Source organism: Panthera uncia, chromosome E3 (genome assembly GCF_023721935.1).
Source record: "Panthera uncia isolate 11264 chromosome E3, Puncia_PCG_1.0, whole genome shotgun sequence".
In the NCBI taxonomy this organism is placed as follows: domain Eukaryota; kingdom Metazoa; phylum Chordata; class Mammalia; order Carnivora; family Felidae; genus Panthera; species Panthera uncia.
Genome location: NC_064815.1, coordinates 26,812,113 through 26,833,089, shown reverse-complemented (window position 1 = coordinate 26,833,089; position 20,977 = coordinate 26,812,113). Strand labels below are relative to the sequence as shown.

Sequence of the window (20,977 nt, the reverse complement as noted above, 5' to 3'; positions counted from 1 at the left end):
AGGGAAGACTGAAGGCAGGAGATGGTGGTGTCCCTGCATCCCTCCTCCACAGAGGGGGAAGAACTCCAGATGGGGGAGAAAGGGGCTGATAGGAACAGCCCAGCCTTAGGACCCCATTCTCCTTGTAGGCTCCTCTCGCTGGTAACAAGATTCTTCCACAGGGATTTAGAATGTGGAGATCCCATCCTGCCGCTACCCTGCACCCAGCAGAGGGATGCACAGGTAGACCCCTCAGGTTGGGAGAGGTGTTCTCACCCAGTGGGGTTGAGGTTCTGCCACTTCCCGTCCCTGGGGAGCAAGTGGAGTTACCAGGGCAACAGGCTAACAAGATCTTGTCTGGGGAGGGCCAAGGGCAATGTTGTTGCTAAGGCAACTGATTAGGCCAGTTGTTTGGCTCCAGGCTTTTCCTGGTATCCAGCAGGCTAAATCACCTGGCACTGATTACCACCCCACACCATCACTGTTGCCCAGAACCCAGGTACTCAAATCCCTGCTGCTTTCTGCTCTATCTGTACCCAGCACTTAGGGGTTCAGTGACACAAGGTGGTCTGGAGCTGGTCTCTGTGACAGCAGCTGTGAGTTCACAAGGACTGGGGTGCTTCACGGTGGCCTGGTTGATGCGGAGTGGAAGGAGTAGGGATGAAGAGGCCCTCTGTGTAAGGCTCCAGGCCAGGAGCACAGCAAGTCCGTAGGCCCTATGGGTGCCCTGTTCCTCAAAGCAGCACTGGGAGGGGGAGGGACCTGCAGATCTCTTTTGTGTCCTTGCTACTTTGCACCTGGTACATGTGTCAAGGCCACACTGGAGACAATGGCTTTGAGCACAATTCTGTTTGGGGGGCCACTTATGGAGCCATCACATACCTGCCTCTCCCTGGCCAATACCCACCAAAAGTAGTGGCTGCCACTGGCCCCAGTGCTCACATGCTCTCTGCACCTCTCCTGCACTTGGTGGGGGGTGGGGGGGGTGGGTTATGGCTGAGCCAGAGGCTCAGGGGGGACCTGGCACCACCTGCCTCTAGCCAGAGCCAGATGCCCATCCTCATGATGACGGTTGGCTCCCTGCATTTCACCCTCAACATGATGGTGAAAAGATATTTGAGGATCCTAGCTTCCACACAGTGCACCATTGGCTTCTCCAGCATTCTAGAAGAATCTGGGGAGTGGAGAAGCATGGGTGGGAAGACCTGCCCTCCCAGCTCAGGCTGTCATGGCCTATGGACTAGTCTGAGAAAACGAACAGGCTTCCCTTGCTTCAGTGTTCTTGCTGTATCTTCTTCCCTACCTAATAGCCCTCCTCCCCATATGCCATCTTCCCCCCCCCCATATGTCATCTTTAATAGGGCTAAGACTCAGTTGCCCACATCCCCTCCTCGACCCTTGGCTCCCCCCACCCTACCCCCGCCCTTAGCTATCTTACTTGCCATGAGAATGATAGCACAAAGTCCTCAAAGGCTCCCACCCACGTGTCATCTCCTGGTGGTGTGTCTTCTAGAGTGTGTGGTGACCAGCGCCATCACCCCAGCAGGAGTCATGATCCTTGAAAGGGTCAGAAGTGGGGTGTACAATGTCTGAACCCCAACTCCATCTCAAATCTCTTAGGATGGGGTTCCCCCACCAGAGAGTCTGCACCTCTGATCAAAGCCTTCAGCTGGCCCATGGTAGCATTTTGGGACAGTGGTGGTGAGAAGGGGCTGAGGGCAGCGGGAGGGCAGTGCCCCAGAGAGATGGTGTCTTCTTCCCCGGGTTCTCCTTCAGTGTCCCCTTGACTGGAATTCTGGTGGAATGGTCTGTGCACAGAGACCAATCCAGAAGTCTTCTCTGAAGACCCCTCCTATCACCCTAAACCCAGAGAGAAAATGAACTCCAGCTCTTCTGAAATCAGCACAGCCCAATGATTGGTGGCCCTAGCTCCTAGGCTGGCTTGGGAAGGAAGGGTACAGAACCATTCCTGGGTGGGAACGGAGGACACAGGTTTTGGACGCCTAGAGCCCCAGTAGCCAGTGGCAGGAGCAAAAGGTGGTGCTGCAGTAAGGGCGGTCCCCTAATCTCCAGGACTGCGGACTGCTGCGCCTTCGCCTCCGACACAGTTCCACTCACATTTGCCTCACTTCGGTCGTCGCTTCCTTGGCAGTCAGCTCGGATCCGTAGAGACGCCCACACACTCCCCGCCCCTGCAACCCCAGCCCAAGGGTGGTTAGGGTGGGGTGGAGGCCACCTCTCCCAGACTTCACTCCCACGGCCTGGTGTCCAGCGTTCCGGTCGCACGAGGGTTAACCTCGTGGGGGTGGGGACTCTGGAGCGGTTGGCAAAGGGAGGGAGGGGACAGGAGGCAACCCAAGGCGCGGGGAGCCGGCCGGCTGGCCTGGGTCAGGCCTCAGAGGCCGCTGGAGCCCCGTGTGTCACAGGCCACCGGACAACCACTGGGGTACACGCTGCGCGCTGCGAGGGGTCCACCGCAGATCCCAGGCCCCAAACTTCAAGTCGGAAGGGGTGAGACGCTGGGCATAAAGACAGGTGGCAACCTGTCTGGACGCTGCCCTCCTCCCTGAGGACCGCCACCTCCACCCTACTGAATCTCAGCCCTTACTCCGGCCACTATATTGCCTTTGGCCCGTGATGAAGCGGGGAGGCGGTGGTCCCACGGCGGCCCCAGAGGCCGAGCTGGGCGACGTGCCCCTGGTACTGCCGCGGCCCTGGGCCTGTCCCGCTGACGTGCGGCTCTGCGGCCACCTTCGGAAGCAGAAGTCCCAGCGCCGCCGCTTCTTCGTGCTGCGCGCGGACCCGCCGAGCCTAGAGTGCTACGAGAGCGAGAAGAAGTTCCGCGCCGGCCGAGTGCCGCCCAAGCTCATCGTGAGCCTGGCGGGCGCGTGCACCATCAGCACGCGCGTGGACGCGCGCCAGCGCCACCTGATCCTCCTGTACACGCGTGACCGCAGCCTGGGCGTGGCGGCGGCCTGCGAGGCGGAGCAGCAGGCGTGGTACAGCGCCCTGCTTGAGGTGCGCGCGGCTGCGGGTGAGGCCCCACCCCTTGGCAGGTGGAGACGCGGCGGGGGGCTGGGAACCGGGGGTTGGGTGTTCGCGGGTTTTGTTTATCCTAGGTTGTCCCAGCAAGTCTCGGATATGAAGTTCAAACGTGAAGCGTTAACACCTCTTTAATTCTTGGGGCACAGTGACTCCAACCTCCGGACCCAGGAGCCCTTTGTGACTAGCCCACTATCTCTCCAGGTCCCAGCTTTCACGAGGACCCCAGGGCCTGGATCCTTGCTCCATTTCAGGACGTCTGGCCCGTGACGCTGCGGCCCAAGGGACTGGGGGGGACACGAGGCCTGGGCAGCGGCAGCTATCGCCTGTGCCTGGGTTCGGGGGTGCTGAGCCTGCTGCGGAAGCCCAAGGGCAGAGCCTCTCGGGACACCCAGGCTTCGCCGCCGCCGGCCCTGCGCCTGTCGCTGCTCAGCGTGCGCCGCTGTGGCCACGCAGACTCCCTCTTCTTCCTGGAACTCGGCCGCTCGGCGCCCACGGGCCCCGGGGAGCTGTGGCTACAGGCGCCGGATGCCGCGGTGGCCCAAAGCATTCACGAGACCGTACTGGCCGCCATGAAGCGACTCGGGGATGATGATGCTGGTGGCAGGACTGAGCCACTGCCAAGGGATCCCCCGACGAGCTCTTACAGACCCTCTGTCTCCCAACCTTATGCGACCCTGGCCTCGGCAGCCCAATCAAACGGCCTGAGCCATCGCGGGAGCGCGGGTGAGAGGAAGGAGAAAGCAACCCCTGAGACCCTGGCGGCGCTGGCGACTGCAGCTTCGCACCCTGGGGAATTGGAGCGGGGCGGGGGCTACGTCGCCACGGGAGCTGGGAGCAACTACGAGCCCATGGGGGGTGGCCAAGCAGGTGGTTACATGGTGATGGCACCCCCGGGCCTTGCAGCCTTTGCCCATGCCCCTCCCCACGAGCAGCTCCAGGGGTGCGGAGGCACTGAATACGTGCCCATGAGCCACTTTCTGCCAGGGTCCTTTTCCTCGAGCTCCCTGCCCCGTTCCTATACCCCCAGGCCCAGGAGGCCGGGACCTTCTTTCCAAGGCCCCCCTCCCGCCGTCGGGGAATGTTGGGGACCGACAGGGGCTCATCCCTGCTTGCAACCACCTTCGGAGCTAGCAGGAGATTATGTGTGCATCAGGTACGTGGCCCCACACCACTTAGGAATGAGCACTGCCATACAAGACCCGACCAAAAACCGCCTCAACTATGTAGACCTGGACCTGGTCCCTCCATTGGAGGCTCAAGGCGACACCCCGGGGTCCAGCATTCACCACCCACACAGCTATGCCCGCATCGACTTCCAGAACCTCAGGGAGGTTCCGGTGAGGAGACACAGGCAGCCCCCTCCAGTCTAGCTGACGGATGGATGGGGAGGAGGAGAGAGAAAACAGGACAAATGCCTTCCTGCCAGCTCCCCTCAACTCCTCCCCTCACCCTTCCAAACCTGGAGGGGCTCTTAGGCACCGCCCCCCGCCAGGACCTGTGACTTGCAGAGCTCTGAGCTGCCCTTAGGCCTGTTACCCACTCTGCTCCTTCCAGATGTGGTGCCTGGGGAATCTTCAGGAAAAGGTTCCCCAAGAAGCTGGATTCTTTTAACGGAGAAAATTCTAGAGCCACCCTCCCCTCTTCCTGCCCACAAACCCCCAGCAAAGCCCTGATCCTTTCTCTCCTGGCAGAGTTCCTGAAGCATCACTCCAAATTCCCAGGCTGGCCTTGGCGCCCCCTACCCGGTCTTGGCTGACTTCTCTCACATGGACCTGTTCCTCCCTACCTGCCTTGTGTCTCCTCCCAGCCAAAGAACTAATCCCCAGCCCCAGGGCTGAACTCCTAGGACCCCAAAGCAAGAGGGCTGAAAGCACCAGGTACCTTCCCTCTACTGCTTCCCAAAAGTGCTGTGCCACCCCCTTACTCCCTGATTTCCCTCTCTCAGCACCAGCCATGTGTTCATACAATCCTCCCTTCTATGGAGCCTGGCAGAGCTGATAGACTTCTTGCTTCCAAATACTGTCTGGGGGACTGTACTGTGGATCCCACACACACCCTGCCCTATTAAAGGTGCCCTCCTTGGTCAGCCTGGAAAGGTCTTAGGTCCGTGGATTCCCCTGAGCTACTGTGGGGGTGACCAATGAGTAACAAGAATTTGAGGGGAGGGCAGCCTAAGCTGTGTAGAGGAAGAGATCCCATCCCTGTCTCCATGCCCCACTCTGCTACTCACTACAAAGAGCCTGTTTGCAAACCAACACTTTTATTGTCAACAGAAGCTGTCTAGGGGAGTAGGGGACCCATTCTGCACCCAGAAGGATATGTTCAATGTGTGTCTGGGGTTTGAGGGGCAGATGGATCAGTGCAGTGAGAACAGCTGGGGCCACCACTGGGGTCTGGGTGATCAGATACAGGGTCTGGGGGGCCAGCAGGGGGCGTGGGAGCCTCCAAAGCCACAGGTCTAGGAGGCCCCTGGCTCATCTGCAAGAGGCCAGTCAGGGCGATGAGCTCAGGCCCACTGAGCCAGGCAGTAGGGCAGCCAGGGGATGGGGTGCGGAGGACCCAGGGAGACATGATAGGAGGTGGGAGCAGCAGCTTCAGAGAGCCCATCACCTGAGGAGACAGGAGGGGGGAGTGTCTCCACCCAAGCCCTGCATGAAAAATAGGCGAGGCCAGGGCAGGAAGTGCACTCACCTGTTGAGAGGCCTCAGACAGATACAGGGGAATACGCTGCCCACATGGCAGCAGAGGGTCTGAAACAAAGACATCTTCACAGCACATCACTGGGAACCCTGGAGAGGAGAAGCTGGGAGGGCAGCAGGCTGGGGTTCCCACATCGGCAAGGGCTGCACTGGTTCCCTGAGGAGCTCGTGCAGGGCCACTCCAGAGTCCCTGGGCCCAAGCAAAGTACCTGCATCCCTGGGCTCATGCTCTCCATTCTGATGTCCTGTTGCAGGGGCCAGGGACCTGAGGTCCCGGCCTGAGGCTGCCTCATACAGCGGCCACAATGAGGGATGACACAAGGTCCGGCCTGAGAAGGAGGTGCCAGGTGCACAGCTGGGCCCCTGTGAAGGGGGCATGACAGAACACTAGAGCTTGGGCTCCCTCCGAAGGCACCCCTGCCCCACCCCCAGGACAGAGCCGCAGGTACTCCCAACTCACCCACACCAGCCGGGGTCCCGCTTTAGCCTTGTAGTTGGGATCCCATGGTGCTAACACGGTCATCCTTGAGGGGGCCACCTCCCAGGCCATCTGAGGGGAAAGGGCTACTGGGGCGGGGAGGGGACAGAGATTAAAACAGGCTCGGGAGTCGGTGGAAGGGTCCTGTGGGGTAAAGGCCGCAAGGCCTGAACCTACCTGGGGTTCCCGGGGAATGCTCCGCAGCCAGGCCTGGGGGAGGCCGGGACAGCAGCAGCTCTCTCCGGGTCCAGGAGGGCCTTCGGGACCGGGGCTGCGGGCTGGGAGCGGGAGGTACTGAGGTGCACCGGTCACAGCCTCCCCCGGTACTTCCTAGGCAGGGCCGAGGGTGCTTGGTGCAGGGAGTCTGGGCACAGCCATTCTTCAGGGTCGGCAACGGAGATCTCCGCACACTGTGGGCCCCCTGTCGGACTTCCCTCCCGCCCAGCCCCTCACCTGTCCTGCGGGGGAGTTCCTGGCTCCTCCAGGGCTTCCTCTCCAAAGGTCGAGGTCTCCACGGGGTCACTGCCAGCCGAGGAGCCATGTTCCTCGAGCGCCTGCTCTTTGCCCGCGTCCCACCGCAGAGGCGGCCCAGGCAACATGAGGCCTCTGGCGGGGGAGGGCAGCGCAGGCCAGCCGCTCCGTGCCCCCCGTCCGCACCGTCCGCGCCTCCCACCTCTCCCCTCGCAGCCCCACGCGGCCCCCTCACGGCCCTCACCTTCCGCAGCACCCCGCCCAGCTCGCAGGGCCTCGCGGCCACGCCGACGCCCAGCGCGTTTCCGGACCACGTGGCGCGCGCTCCCGCAGGGATCCCGCGGACGCCCCCTGGCGGCGAGGGTGGCTGGGCCCGCGCTTGGCAGCCGTTGGCTATGGAGGGGTGACGCCAGGTGCCGGGAACTGCAGAACCCCAACATCAACACGGAGGCGACCCTTTCCCCGCGAAGCACTGCTTTCGTTCACAGACGGACGGACACACACACACACAACACACACACACACACACACACACACACACACACACAACCTGAGGGCAGCCTAAAGGGCCCGACTTCTTTATTGCACTTGACACAAGACCCTTGGCCACACCCAGAGGCAGCCAGGCACCTTGCTGGACCGGGCCTGCTTCCAACCCCTCGGGAGGGCCGAGGGGCGCCCAAGGAACAGGGCCAGGCCCAAGGCCGCCCTCACCAGAGTCCTTGCTAGAAATCAGAAGCCGGGCACGGCTGTCTTCTCTGTTCCTGGGTTGCAGGCCAGGTCGGGGCCCTGCGCCCCTTCCTCAACCCTATGGCCTTTCCAGCAGTGCGTGGACGACAGCAGCGATGTAAGGGAGGCCCCTTCCCGGGGCCCCCTCCTCTTCCAGGATGTGATGGGGCTGGCACAGGGACTCCTGGGGGGAGGGGCCCGGGTTAAGTTCCCTATGTCACCCTGTTCTCTCGGCTTCCCTGCCCTTCCTGGGAGCAGGGTGGGTGAAACCCCAAAGAAGCCTGGGCAAACAGGGCTGACAGGATGGCCCAGGTGGAGGCGGCAAAGGTCAGGGGCACCCTGGACATGGCTTGGGACAAATGAGACGCAAGGAAGTTGCCAGCAGGTAACAGAAGGGAGATGACACAGGGGGCTAAGGCTCAGGGGAGGAGAGACCTGTCATTTCCAGAGGGAAATGCTGGAGTAGGCAGGCTGGCACACAGAGCCCAAGGGGCACAGCCAGGGCTGGGCCTGGCCACAGCAAGAGCAGACGCAAACACACACACAGAGGCGGCCACGGTCTGTACAATTTATACACAGAGACAGGGACCCAGCCTGGGCCCCTGCAACTCCTACAAATATAGAGTTCTCTCTACAAAATATAGATAATTTAGCTCCCCATAACAGTGGGGGGACCGGGGTGGAGGGGGACGGCACAAGGAAGAAGGTTGAGATCTACCCTCTGAGGGAGCAGAGGGCAGGGCAGGGCCTGGAGGGAATGAAGGCACCATCAGCATGGAGAGGTGAGGGGCACGGGAAGGGGCTACAGGAGGGTGGCCAGAGGCTGGGGGCCCAGGGTCTGGGGGCACCAGAGTGGGGCCTCTGAGGTCAGTGTGTGTGAGGGGAGAGGGTTCACTAGTGTCTTTGGTAGGGACTGAAGGCACCACTGGTAGGGATGGGGGTTGCACAGGAGTCTTATAAATAGAAATAGGTGGAGAGGGCAGGGGAAAGGGTGACTTCAGGTCCTAGGAACCCAGGAGCCGAGTGTAGACGACATAGAGCAGCAGCATGAAGACCACGTAGAAGAAGATGAAGCCGCCCAGACCAGAGGGGGGCCAGAGGGGTGGGGGGGCCCTGCCCCCCACCCGCTTCACAGCCTCCAGGGTGGTCCACAGCCCCTGGGCGGTGCCCTGGAGGAGATCCGAGGGCGAGCACAGGTCAGCCTGGGAAGGGAGAGTAGGACAGATGGACAAGGACAAAGAGCAGACGTCAGCAGCAGCAGCAAGACAATCCCTCCCCACCCCCTGCCCTCACGTGCCAAGGCCTGAGCCACACCAACATGCAGAGTGCAGGGCATGGAAGCATGCAGGGTAGGGAGGCGTGCAGGAGTGGGACTTGTGGACGTGCTTTCTTCTGGGGAGCAGACACCCCTTTGAATGGAACCCTGCCATCCACACGGAGTGCTCAGCTGAGCCCAGGACATCGCCACTCTATAGTAGGGACTGGCCCTGGGTTCCTGAGAACACCGCCCCCATACCTCAGGCACCCCCATTTTTCGGCAGGCTTCTAAGAAACTCTCCACATTTTTCCGAGACTTGAGAGCACTAAGTTTTGGCTGCAGGAGGGCGAGAGAGGAAAAAGAAGAGAGTAAGAGAGGCCCTGGCAGTCCTCTGCCCCATCCACTACTTCCCACCCTGGGACCCCACTGACCACAGCAGGCGAGGGCACATGGATGAAGGGCACGGAGCGGGGCCGCAGCTGGTTGGCCAGCTGACAGAGGATGACCCCATTGGCCAGAGCCTCCGCCAGGTCCTCAGGCAGGGGCCGCTGCAGCCGGGACTCCATTACCTAGGGGGCAGGAGGACGACAGGGGAGCAGTCAGGGTCAGTGGGGACTCCGGCCCGCCCCTTCCATCCTCCTGAAGGCACCCACAGGGTGTGAAGTAGCCCCTCCCCGCCCCCACAGATCCCACCTCTCTCACCTGGCGCAGCTGTGCCATCAGCTCCTTCTCGTCCAGAAGCTGAGGGGGTCGCCGAGGCCTCACGGCAGAGTCTGGTGAGGAAGGGCCTGGAGAAAAAGGAGGAATGTGGGCTGTCTCTACCACCCACTGCCGACTTTCTGGCTGGGTCACCGTGTCTGGCACCCACATCTCCTGCCTTTGTACTTGTGGGGATTTTCAACACAAAGGGACAATAGACTGGAGAACTCCCAGGCCAGAAGGGGTGACCGCAGCCCAGGGGTTAGTGCTGGCTTAGCAATGGCGACAGGGGGAAACCCACCTGAGCCACTCTGAGAGGAAGAACGGAAGAGGAAGCTGTTTGGTCTCTGAATGGAGCCGAGCGGCCGGGGAGCAGGCACTGTCGCTGGGGGCCAGAGCCAGGGGGCAGGTGAGAAAGACACCCCCTGGAGTCCCATGCTTCCCTCAGACCACCAGGCCCAGCCACCCCCTCACCTATACAGTCCCCCATCCTCTTCCCAAAGTCCCTGTCCAACCTGGTCCAGCTGCAGGAAGGGGCTCCTGGGAGGCAGGGGTGGTGGCAGGGGCCGGGGGGGCTCCCTGCCCCCCTGAAGATCCCAGTTGGGTGGCACTGGACTTGGGCATGCCGCTGAGGACAGACACACAGCAAATCAGAGGGGGTCCAGGGAGGGTGTGCAGGGAGATGGCACAGGGAGATGGCGCAGGGAGATGGCGCAGGGAGGTGGAATCGGGGAGGACACATACTTGTAGGAGGCCTGAGTGGATGAGGCCGCAGGACCTCCGCCAGCAGCCCTGACCCCCGGCTTCACAAAACTGGAAAGCAAAGGAGATGTGGGGTCGGCAGTGCAGGCAGCGGACCTGCAAACCCTGAGGGACAGAGTAGCTCACGAGGGCTCATTTCCACAGCCCCCTAGCCCCACCCCGCCCCTGCCCTCTGCCCACACCTGTCCTTCCGGGGGGCCCCCCACGCTCCGCTGTGCTGCTGCTGCTGCTGCTGCTGCTGCTGCCGCCGCTCCCGCTCCTGCCATAACTGCAAAGTGTCCGGGCGTCGCCGCTCCTCACCAGCAGGCTCCTCCCGCCTGAGGGGTAGAGGCAGGACCAGTGAGGCAGAGCAGGGTCAGGAGAGGAGGGAAAGTGTAGGGTGACGGGGTAAAGGGAGGAGATGCCGGCTCAGGTGGCTCTGGGGTACCTGCTGTTTGGTGCCTTCTCTCCGTCCCCTGCCACAGGGCTCAATTCTGGTGGCCGGGGCTCCTAAAGAAAAAGCAGCAGAGGGGGTGAGGGAGGATCTGTTCCCCCAAGACTGTACTGGCTCCCTCCCTCCGCTCTCCTGTCCCACAGGGCACAGCACACTACTGGGCACAGGGACAGGGGCCGGACCCTCACCTCAACAGCACCTCGCTCTTCGTCCTCCCCAGGCACGTGGCTGTCAATGAAGTCAATCTGCTCAGGGTCTCCGTCAGCTGGAAAGGCCAGGGCACGTCAGCAAGCAGGGGGGAGCCTTCGGGGACCTGTCCATTACCCCAGTCCCCTTATCCCAACCCATCACTCACCAGAGCCATCCTCCCTCCGCTCCCTGGGCCCTCGAGGCTCCCGGGCCAACTCTGAGATTCGGAAGGACAACTCCGAAAATTCATCCGTTGACTTTAAATGCGGAAATGCAAAAATGGGAGTCAGCTGCTCAGCAATGCTGGGGGTTCATGGGGTTCAGGCCCTTGGGGTCTGCTGCTGAGCCAGCCCTTCCTTGGAAACTTGGGCAAGGGAAGAAGACCACTCCAGCCACCAACTGTCACTCTGATATTCAGAGGCACCAAGCAAAGGGTCCTGGCTCAGGAGGTTCTCCCCGGGGGCTGGGACCCCCAACGTCCCTCAGAAAAGAGGCTCTTACCTCATTTCCAGACCACCTCTTGCTGCCGCTGTCAACACTGTGGAAGCCTGAGTCTAGCCCACCATCGTACCGACGTCCCGGAAATAAGTCCTCAGCAGGGCTAGTGCCAGCCAGGGAGAGCTAGTCAGTCCGATATCAGGCAGTGACCCCTCTCATCTTCCCACCAACACCCATGGAGTCCATGCTGCCAGGAAGGGGCAGCAAGTATCCAGGAGCGTCCTTCCTTCCCACTTAGAACTTACCAGGGACTGAAACTCGGGGGGCGGGAAGGGGCCAGGTCCCCCAGTGCTGACCCCCCACGCCGCCCAGCCTCTGTTGACAAGTACTTAAAGATGTGAAGCTTCCCCTTCAAGCAGATCTAGGTATAAGGGGGCACAAGGTAGGGGTTAGGGGAAGGGAAGGGGGCTCCCCCAGATCCCGATTGGCTGCTAAAGGGAACCACCTCCCAACGCCTACCCACTCTCAGCTCTGTCTCCATGGTCTACCCCAAACCCACCCCTCACCTGAGCAGGTGGGCTTTGCAGGGGGTTGCTGTCCAGCAGAATGACCTGCAGGTGCCTGAGGCGGCAGAAGGAGACCGGGATGCGGGAGACACGGTTACAGGAGAAATCCAGGCGGACAAGAGGAAGATCCCCCAGCTCTGGGCGTGGGTGAGGGAAGAGTCAGGAGCCTGCCCAAGGGGGGGAGGGTCTTGTGCTCACCTCCTCTGCCCTCTGCTCTGGCCAGCTGGCCACCCCGGGGTCCACCACAGGATGCCCTGACTGGCTGAGAGCACTCCCCAGGAACAACCTACCTGGTTCCCTTCCTGCTCAAATATGGCCCCCTCCAGGCCCCCCGCCCTTAGCTCCTATCCATCTCATGTGCTTCTCTCCTTTTCCCCACCCTGCCCACTGCACACTTCAACCGTTCCTCCATTCCCAAGTGACCATCACAGACCCAAACCAAACTGTGACGTCGCACAGCTCAAAAATCTTCCATGACTTGCAGCCAAGGCTGCTGAGGGTGAGTGGCCTGTGCCCTGCACAAAGGACCCAGGCAGGAAGGGACTGCAATCCCACCTGAACTTCACTAGCTAAGCCCTTCCGGTCCCAGGCAAGGCTGTGCCCACCCACAGAAAAGGGTGCCTTTTTCTATTTCTCAAACACACACAGTTGGATTAGTGGTAGCCAGAGACACAGAATAAAAATCACCACTCCCTGGCCCAGCACGGTCAAGGTGTTCATGATCTGGCTCAGCCCACATTTCCCATCTCACTGCCCACCCTTACACCACATCAAACAACCCTCCAGCCCCTTGGCTTCTGCATCTTTCCACCTGCTGTTTGCTCAGCTGGGACAATGTCATTTTTGTGTCCATCTTTCAAGGTTCAGCTCAAGTGTTGCCTGCTCCACAAAATCTTTCCAGACACTTAGGTTAGAATTCCCTGCTCCTTCCTCTGTGTCCCCAGAGAATTTTGCTAGGGTCTTTTTTATGGCCCAGAGAGCATCCTGATCAAATGCTTGTTTACACTGCTACTGACTCAGAAGGAAAGAGAGCCAGTGTAGGAGTAAGGGGAGCTCAGAGAAAATGGGTGACCAGCTGACTCCCTCCCTTGTTCTTTAAGAACAAGATGAACAAGGCTCAGGTCTTTCTCACCTGGCCATGGCTTGCCTTTCTCACCACATCCTGCCAGACTGTGCTCCCTCCCACCCACATGCTTTGCCCCAGGATGCTTTGCCTGGGATGCAGAAGGAAGGAGAACTTTCCTTCACAGGTCGGCTCCTGCCATGCCGCTGGGGCAAAGTCTTCCTCAAACTCCCTGAGCAGAGCCACGTGCCTTCCCTCCAGCTTCTGCAGCTAAGAGTCCTGTTCTAGCACTTTCTTCCACTTCTCTCCCCATGAAGCCAATACAGTTTAAGAGTTGGCCCCAGATCTGAGTGACATCACACACATCTACCTGACGCCCACCTAAAACACAGGAAACACACGACAATGCTGGCTGGCTAAGGGCAGTGGTGCTTGCTTTGGAACAAAGGCTATCAAATGTTGGGGTGGATCACAGCTAGCTCGTTCAAATGGGGCTGCTTGGGCTCTGGCACGTGGCTCCACTGACTCAATCTCCGGGGAGGAGGTACAGGGCATCATCTGACTTGAGAGCTCCCACTGGGTGAATGAGGACACCGGGTGATGCTGAAGGCCCCTTCCAATCCTGGGATTCTACAGGGTACCAACACACTCACTCACTCTCCCTTCTGTGCCTTGTTCCACATTTGTGAAACAGAGCTAATAACCCATGTCTGCCAGCCTCAGAGGGTTGCTGGTTAAGAGCAAGTAAGTTAGGGGGTACTTGGAGGGCTCAGACGGTTAAGTGTCTGACTCCTGATTTTGGTTCAGGTCATGATCTCATGGTTTGGGAGTTCAAGCCCCACATTGGGCTCCACGATGGCAGTGCGGAGCCTGCGTGGGATTCTCCTTCTCTCCCTTTCTCTCTGCCCCTCCCTGCTCACTCTCTCTCATTTGTTTTACACACTGCAAAACCTTAGGCAACTAAGGCATCGATGTTCTGTGAAGAGTCTTTGCGACTTCTCCAATGTAAACAACACACACACACTCTTTCTCTCCGCACGCCCCCCCCGCCCCGCCCTCCCTCCAGCTCCTCATTCTCCTTACCATCAGGGAGGGTGCTGAGCTGGTTTCTCCGAACACTGAGGTCCCGCAGGGAAGGGAGGCTACACAGCTCTGTGGGAAGGGACTGCAACTCATTGCCGCTCACATCCTGCAATGAGGAAAGAAGCAGGGCAGGAGCCCTAAGACCAGGAGCATCAGGGGCACCTGCTGGTTCAGTCAGCTAAGTGGCTGACTCTTGATTTCGGCTCAGGTCATGATCGCACAGTTCATGAGATCGAGCCCCGCGTCAGGCTCTGCGCTGACAGCGCTGACTGCTTGCGATTCTCTCCCGCTCTCCCTCTGCCCGACTCACTCTCTCTCTCTCTCTCTCTCTCTCTCATAATAAAGAAATAAACATTAAAAAGAAAAAACAAACAAACAAGAGCATCAGAAACTGCCTCCTGTCTCCGGCCACCTCCAGGTGGTCCCCACCTCTCCCCAGCTTCCCCCAAAGGTGCCTGGCTCGACAGCCCCTCTCCTGGCCCTGCTCCCTATGCTCACAAGCTGCCGCAGACTTCCCAAGGCGCTGATGTCGGGAGGCAGGGCTCCCAGTTTGTTGTTGCTGACAATGAGCACCCGGAGGGGCAGCTGGCAGATGTAGGGTGGCAGCGATGACAGCTGGTTTCGGCTGTGGAGGGGAGAAAGGCAGTGGGCTCACTCCCCAGGCATGGCATCCCAGGGTTGCCCTCTTTTCAGGGTCACCAGGAGGGGGACTCAGGGTACTGTGCACTGGGACTTGGGGCTGAGAAGAATAAGCTCCCCACCCTGCACCCCTTCCCCAGCCACGCCTTCCTACCTGAGGTTGAGGTAGGTAAGGGCCGTGAGATTCCCCAAGGCTGGGTTCAGGCATCTCAGGCAATTGTGATAGAGGCTCAGGCCCTCCAGGGACACCAGCTGGCATGCTGCCTCCGGCACCTCGGGGAACCGGTTCCGGGAGAGGTCTAGGGGAAGCAAGTATCAGAGGAGAGCTGTGGAAAGACCCAGCCCTGGACAAAAGGACCATGAACTCTCCCAGAGCCAGCTGCCCAGAAGTCTGCCTCCCCTTCGGACCTGAAGAATCAGACCTATAAACCTGGGGTCCCTGGAGACAACAAAGCTTTCTGCAAAACTTGAGCATGTTGCAAGCACATTACCAGAACAGCAAAGGAAAGGCAAAGGCCACAGGGTCCCAGACTTGGGAGAGCAAAACATGAACACCGCCTTCAAGTACACAAATGAAGGGCTATCCTGGAAAGGGTAACTGGCTTCTAGAACTCTTGTGATTCCTGTTGTTCTATGGAGAAGGGCTGGTGCTCCAGAGAAAATAGCAAGGTAATAGAGTGGGAGGCTCGAGATAAGAATATTGTCAACCTCTGGGGGAGACCACTGAGAAAGCTCATCCCTCCTCAGGGGCCTTTTCCCCAACCTCAACCTCTTTTCAACACAGGGGAGAAACCAAGGGCCATTAGAGTCTGGCTCTAGAGATTAAATAAGGCTCCTGACATACTGGACAACAGCGCTTCTTCATCAGCCCCTGGGATCAGCAAGCCAGGTCCAAGAGTCTGTGAAGTAACAGACTCCCAGGGACCAGGAAGGGAGGCCAAGCTGATCAACCTGGAGGTGGGAGCTACAGTCCTCGGGTCCCTCCCATCAGGATACACTGTGCTCAGGACTGGCCTCCTTCCCACCTTCTTCCAGCTCCACCGGCCCCGCTCTACTTCCTCTCTTACTGACCCAGACTTCAGGCACTCGGCTCTTTTGCAGGATCTTGGTGTGGGTGAGGGGCAGAGAGGGAGGAACAGAGGATAAAACCTCTTACCACCCCTTATTCTCAAGGGGTCTCTTGCTACTCCAATGAAAGGAGTCAGGCATGGGGTTTCCGCCAGTCTGGGGACGGTAATTGCTGAGAGCCCTGCAAGCAAGACTGGATTTCTGCTTCCTCTCCTCGCCTGTACTGGGAGGGGCCCAGGGCCTGCTGTGGGATGTCTCTGGCAACAGAACTTGGGTGAGCTTTTTAGACAGCCCTCCCCAGGAAGGGGTGAGCGAAAGCCATTGGGAGGGAAGCTGGGGTATATCCCCCAAGGAAACGAATCTCACGACAGGAAATGGAGTAGAAACAAGCTGTCGGGTTCTCTCTCTGGTGGGCCCTATGTTTACCAGGGCGGTGACAGCCTGAGGCACCAGGGGTCCTTCTTTCTCCCTCTCTGCTCACAGTCCCGGAGCACAGAGAGAAGACCTGTCAAGGGAGAAGACCCAAGTTCTGGAGAGGGTGAGAGGGCCAGATGCAGGCCTCCTCCGCTCACTTTCCACCTGCCTGCTCTCCCTGCATCCCCAAATGCATGTGTGTGCAAGCGCGGGTGCCATGGATGAAGGGGGTGGAGAGGACAAGCCGGCTGAGCGGCGACAGGGGCAAAAGGGGCAAAAGCTCGGGGCGGAAGGGAGCCCAGCCTGGAGGAGGCAGGGCACAGGAGGCACAGGATGTGGTCTGTGAGAGAATGAGCTGCACTTCTCCTTTGTGAGGGCGGCCCCTCCCCGCCATCTCAGGGTTCACCCTACTTTCAGGGGCCCCAAGGAACAGAGTCCGAGGGATATCGGAGACCTGTGCCACAGGAAATATGCAGAGAAAACAGTGGGGCAGAAAGAGTTGGGAAAGCAGCGGAGGGCTCAGGATAATCTGGCGGAGTGTTGAAGTGTTTAGTCTGGGTTGGAGGGCAAGGAGGTATGGAGGGCAGGGTATGGGCAACCCCAACTGTTACTTCCCCTTTCCACTCCAAACTATAAGCCTTCTGCTTGGGGAGCAGGGTCAGAGAACATTTTGGACAAGACAGATTCCACCTGGCCTACAACCTGGGCCCAGAAAGGACTTAGGATTTCTGCGTGGAGAGCAGGACAGGGAGAGGTCCTCAGTAAGCTGGGATTTTCCCACTTCGTCACACAAACTCACTCAGGAGAACTAACTGCCTGCACCCTGAGCCGGAATGCTGGGGGAGGAGGCGGGGAGGGGGTAGGAGCTGGGAGGGGCCAGGGAGTTCTTGGTAGTTTTCCCCAGGAGTCCACTCACAGAGACAGAGCCCTAAGGAAGTAAAGAATAACATTTGGTCTTTGTCAAAAAACAAGCAAGGGGGAGGGGAAAGGGAACAGACGGCGAGTGTCACACAGCTGCTGAGGTCAATCTGGAGCTTGGGGGTTAGGCGGCTGGGGGAGACGGAGAGGGAGAGGAATGGCTCCTGGGGCTCACCCATTCCCTGAACTCACTTGCTGCATGGTGGGCAAGTAAGTTTCCCCAGCAACCCAAGAAAAGTGGAGAGGTTTAAACTGGTTCTCCCCAGAACAGTGGAGGAAAGAGAGTGTCTGTGTCCACTTGGGTGTTTGCAGGTGAACAGGCACCTGCTAGAGGAGAAATGCATTCAGTCCCTGAGCAGTGTTTTCAGGAGGACACTCAGCCAGCCCCAAGTCCCACCCCTGGGCTAGGCTGGGGTGGGGCTTCGGGAATGCGGTCCTCTGGCCCACTCCCAATCTCCACCCCCCAGCTGCCAGCCCAGGGTCATAGGTTGTTGCCTCCTGAGCAGCTGAAGCCTGACTCACCTGTCATGGTAGAGTCCCCCACACCCCACCATCAAGAGACACCGGGGAGGAGGGACATGATTAGAGTGATCTGTGGGGTGGAGGAGTGGAAGGACAGTGGGACAGTCTCTAGCTTCCCAGAACTCCATGCCAGGAGATAAGATTTCCTTCCTTTCAGCAACTGCCTCAAGTCCCTCCCCTCCTAGGGAAAGCAGACACTGAAATGGGAATTCTAAGGTCCCTATGAGGTCACAGGCTCCATTGTGACCTCACACACGCAAGAAGGAGGGGGAGTCTCAGATAAGGGGGTCAGGGATAATAGGTGGAAGAGCTCGCGGAGAAAAGAGTTAGGGGAGGTGTAAGATTTGCTTCTTTCCCATAGGCTTGCTGGGTGAAGAGTGGAGAGGGCCAGGGGGCGGGACGATAAGCACAGTAAACAGAAGCACCAGGTTGTTAGGGGCGAATCCTAAGGAACAGGGGGGCCTACGGCTGTTCGGATCTAGGTGGAACCGGGAAAGAGTTGGAGACGAAGTGGAGAAAGAGAAAGGAGTCATTAGAGGGGCTCTTGGGGGCTGCTTTAAGGAACGATCAGAACTGAGGTTGAAGAGGTCATGCAAATGAGCCAACCAGGTGAGGGGCGGGACCATTCTACAGGTGCGCAGAAAGGCAAATAAAGAGAAGCAGAAGACGGGGAACTCTCACAACACTCGGTCAGGGCGCCGGACGTTCGGTACAAAGGAGAAATGGGTTCATTGTCCAGGAGTTCTCAAAGTGGGGAGGGGGAGTTAGCAGGCGTATGCAAATAGTCAGGGTCAAGAACCTCGACGGTCAGGTGAAGGGGCGGGCCAGACTCCCGAGACCGGTGAGAAACAAGCTAGGGGCGGGGCTATGCAAATGAGGGTCCCAGCCCGGGACTAGGCCGAGTGCACTCACCAGCCTGGGTGATGTCTGACAGGTCGTAGCTGCGGGCCGCGCCCCGGGGGAAGTACTTCAAGCGCCGGTTGGACAGGTTCAGGGTCCCGGTGGCCACGGCCTCCTCTAGGGCCCGCTCTGCACTGCGGCTCCCGGGCAGACCCGGAGACCCCGGAACGGAGGTCGTGGCCGCCGCCTCCTCACCCCCGGCGGCGAGTGGGGCCGCTACCGCCGCCGCCATCCGCTCTCGGCGGCTCCCGCTGCCTGACTGACGGGACCGGCCGTCCCTCCTCCCCCCTCCCCCTCCTTGGAGCCGCCGTAGTCGCTTCAAGGGGGAGGAAACGCGCTCAGGGACACGGCGGACCAATCGCGATCCGAAGACGCGTTGGAAGTGGCTAATCAGAACCCGCCGGGGGGGTGGAGACTATAGCGCAGGAGTGAGGCGACAGAAGGGAGGGGGCTAGAATAGAGCTCTCGCCAACGGCCGACGCTCCAGGCTGGTCCGCCCCGCGCAGCCGCGTCCAATCGCAATGCTTAGGGCTGGAGATGGAGCCAATCAGGTCTAACCAGGAGACGGGGACGCCGGTGCTCAACTAGAAGGGATAGAGGCCGAGACCTCAAGCCGGGTCTCGGGTTTTTTTTTTTCCAACGGAGACCAATCGCAAGCCGGATATAGGCGAGTGACTGTCAAGAAGGCCAATTAAATCTTCCGGAGGGAACCTGGCCCGGCCTCTTCTCTGAGGGACGGCTGTACCTACCAATAGCATGGGCGAGAAGGCGGTCCCTTCGCCGAGCAGGAGGCGGGTGAGCTAGATCTTTGAGACGGAGGTTAAAGAACGTGAGCGCTGGCGGTCGGGCCGGCTGGGAACAGTGCAGGGCCTGGAGAGGCGAGTGCGAGCTGCAAATGTTAGGGAGCGAGCCTGCTTTGAGGGCGTGAAGGAGGGGGGTGGGGTGCAAGGCGAAGCCTGAGACCAGCGGGGAGGGAGGGGGTCGTCGCAACTGAAGGGACCGTGGAGGCCTTTCCGGCTGCGGAGTCTGAGGCCCTGCGGCGGTCTCCGGAGCTCCGGCGGGCGGGGGGCTTCCCAGAGACTGGAGATGCCCAAGGCAGCTGCTGAAGGGAGGGTTACGGGAGACCGGGAGAGCTTCCAGAACTACCGCCCGGCTGGCCAGCCTACCTCGAGGAGCGCGCCCCGGCGGGAACTGTGATGACAGGACCTGAGGCGGGGGAGGGGAGTTAGTCCATAAGGGATCATCTCATTCGGAAGAAGCCCGCCGTTTTACAAATGAGGAAACTGAGGCGGAGGGAAGTTGAGGAGTTGGCTAGAGCAGAAGCCCGGTTTCCCAGCGACTTCTACGTGGGCATTTTCTATTCGCACCGTCTCCTTTGCTTCCTGAGCTGAAATAGTGGGGACCCAGACCCAAGAGGAAGCTGAGGATCCTTTTTCTGTGTGCTAAGGGATCTTAACGTCCTTTTAGGTGGCAAAAGGACCTAACACATTAACATAGTCCATTTACCACGTTAATAGTTGCCTGATCACAAACAACTAAAGGTTCTTGTGAATCACATCTCAGAGGTTGAGATTTCCTAAACATGTATTGAATCCTTAAAGTTCCATCCGCAGTGTCTCAAACTAGTTGTTTACTAGTCCCCATGAGTAAGGGAGTTTGGGTGATTGACTGATAGCTGGCGCGGTAAAGGAAAGTCTGTAATACTAGGCAGCTGAGGGCTGGATGTCCAGGATTGGATTCCTTTGCGTTCCTGGAAGAGCCGGTTACTCCCTTTGGTTTATTGGTGTAGATCCTTTGCCCCTACCTGGACAGACATACCCTGAACTCCAGCTGTTTCTCATATATGGCGGCCCTCTCTCCCCATAAGACTAAGTTAAAAGCTTAGACCCTGGGAGATACCCTATGCTTTCAGAGTAATTCTATCCCTTTCTTCCACCTTAATAGGTTGTCCTTCATACATGCATTGATGTTACTGTCCCAGGAAATCTGCTTTTGGATGTGTTTTTGTAAGACTAAAGAGTCGGTGCTGAATTATTCCCACTTTCATCTAGTGCATGCTTCCCTCTAAGCGAGTGTAGCAGGGTCATCATTCCTCCTCACCTGTCAAACAGTTTATATTTTTTATACTTTTTTGGGGGGGGGGTAGTTTATACTCTTAGGTAGTTTATACTGTCATCCTCTTACGTAGTCTATACAAATCCCCTGGAGGCCCTGGCCTGCTGAGATATGAAGAATTCACCGGTGTTTCTCTACAGAGCAGAGTGCTAAAGGGCCTCAAGGGGAGGAACCTCACAACTGTGCTCCAAAAGTAAAGGCCTCATCTAGCAGTCATTCACACTTTCTTTCTCCTGGAGGAGGGGCTCATGCATATCCCATGAGCCACTGGGTGGCTAGAGCCAAGCTAGAACCCAGGAACTGTCTAAGAAAATCCTGGCAGGGTTGGGGAAAATAGGTCACAGTGGCTGGACAGTGAGGTCACAGAGAGGTTTGTCTTCCCAGACTCCATGGGGGAGGGGCCTAGAAGGCTGAGGGGCCCCAGAGGTCCCCCAAGCCCAGGCGGGGGACATGGTGTGGGAAAGGCAGCAGGAACGGGGGCCAGGGAGCTGACTACGGGGGGGGGGGGG

General features: G+C 59.1%; 4 protein-coding genes across 9 annotated transcripts in view; 2 read left to right on the top strand and 2 right to left on the bottom strand.

Moving 5' to 3' along the window:
* The first annotated feature begins 974 nt into the window (after positions 1–974).
* Positions 975–5,083, top strand: LOC125928238 (insulin receptor substrate 1-like). Its single transcript, XM_049638854.1, has 2 exons — positions 975–3,031; positions 3,226–5,083. The coding sequence occupies exons 1-2, from the start codon at positions 2,617–2,619 to the stop codon at positions 4,392–4,394; spliced, it is 1,584 nt and encodes a 527-aa protein (XP_049494811.1). The 5' UTR covers positions 975–2,616; the 3' UTR covers positions 4,395–5,083.
* A 184-nt stretch (positions 5,084–5,267) lies between these two features.
* Positions 5,268–7,112, bottom strand: SAP25 (Sin3A associated protein 25). 3 transcript variants are annotated; one of them, XM_049638848.1, is made up of 6 exons: positions 6,655–7,112; positions 6,379–6,479; positions 6,184–6,290; positions 5,933–6,086; positions 5,716–5,813; positions 5,268–5,634 (listed from the first exon to the last, which is right to left on the bottom strand). In XM_049638848.1, exons 1-6 carry the CDS (start codon positions 7,110–7,112, stop codon positions 5,347–5,349), a joined length of 1,206 nt encoding a protein of 401 aa, XP_049494805.1. In that variant the 3' UTR covers positions 5,268–5,346. The 3 variants fall into 3 exon arrangements, with proteins under 3 accessions (XP_049494805.1, XP_049494807.1, XP_049494806.1); XM_049638850.1 differs by having other exon boundaries at positions 5,716–5,774; XM_049638849.1 differs by having other exon boundaries at positions 6,184–6,287.
* Positions 7,113–7,480: 368 nt separating this feature from the next.
* LRCH4 (leucine rich repeats and calponin homology domain containing 4) lies at positions 7,481–18,677 on the bottom strand. 3 transcript variants are annotated; one of them, XM_049638840.1, is made up of 18 exons: positions 18,366–18,677; positions 14,686–14,830; positions 14,391–14,517; positions 13,893–13,998; positions 11,747–11,883; positions 11,486–11,601; positions 11,244–11,343; positions 10,909–10,999; positions 10,742–10,818; positions 10,548–10,609; positions 10,303–10,437; positions 10,103–10,171; positions 9,874–9,986; positions 9,660–9,743; positions 9,362–9,447; positions 9,091–9,228; positions 8,918–8,995; positions 7,481–7,585 (listed from the first exon to the last, which is right to left on the bottom strand). In XM_049638840.1, the coding sequence occupies exons 1-18, from the start codon at positions 18,583–18,585 to the stop codon at positions 7,481–7,483; spliced, it is 1,989 nt and encodes a 662-aa protein (XP_049494797.1). In that variant the 5' UTR covers positions 18,586–18,677. The 3 variants fall into 3 exon arrangements, with proteins under 3 accessions (XP_049494797.1, XP_049494796.1, XP_049494798.1); XM_049638839.1 differs by lacking the exon at positions 7,481–7,585 and adding an exon at positions 7,956–8,603; XM_049638841.1 differs by lacking the exons at positions 7,481–7,585; positions 18,366–18,677 and adding exons at positions 7,956–8,603; positions 17,454–17,595.
* FBXO24 (F-box protein 24) overlaps positions 17,843–20,977 on the top strand; it is an 11,405-nt gene continuing 8,270 nt past the window's right edge. Inside the window, exons 1-2 of one of the 2 annotated variants that reach the window (XM_049638844.1) lie at positions 17,843–18,062; positions 18,999–19,148. In XM_049638844.1, the coding sequence (XP_049494801.1) occupies positions 19,110–19,148 (39 nt within the window). In that variant the 5' untranslated portion in view covers positions 17,843–18,062; positions 18,999–19,109. Of the gene's footprint in view, positions 18,063–18,813; positions 19,149–20,977 lie in introns of those variants that run through there. The other variant, XM_049638843.1, reaches the window with a different exon arrangement.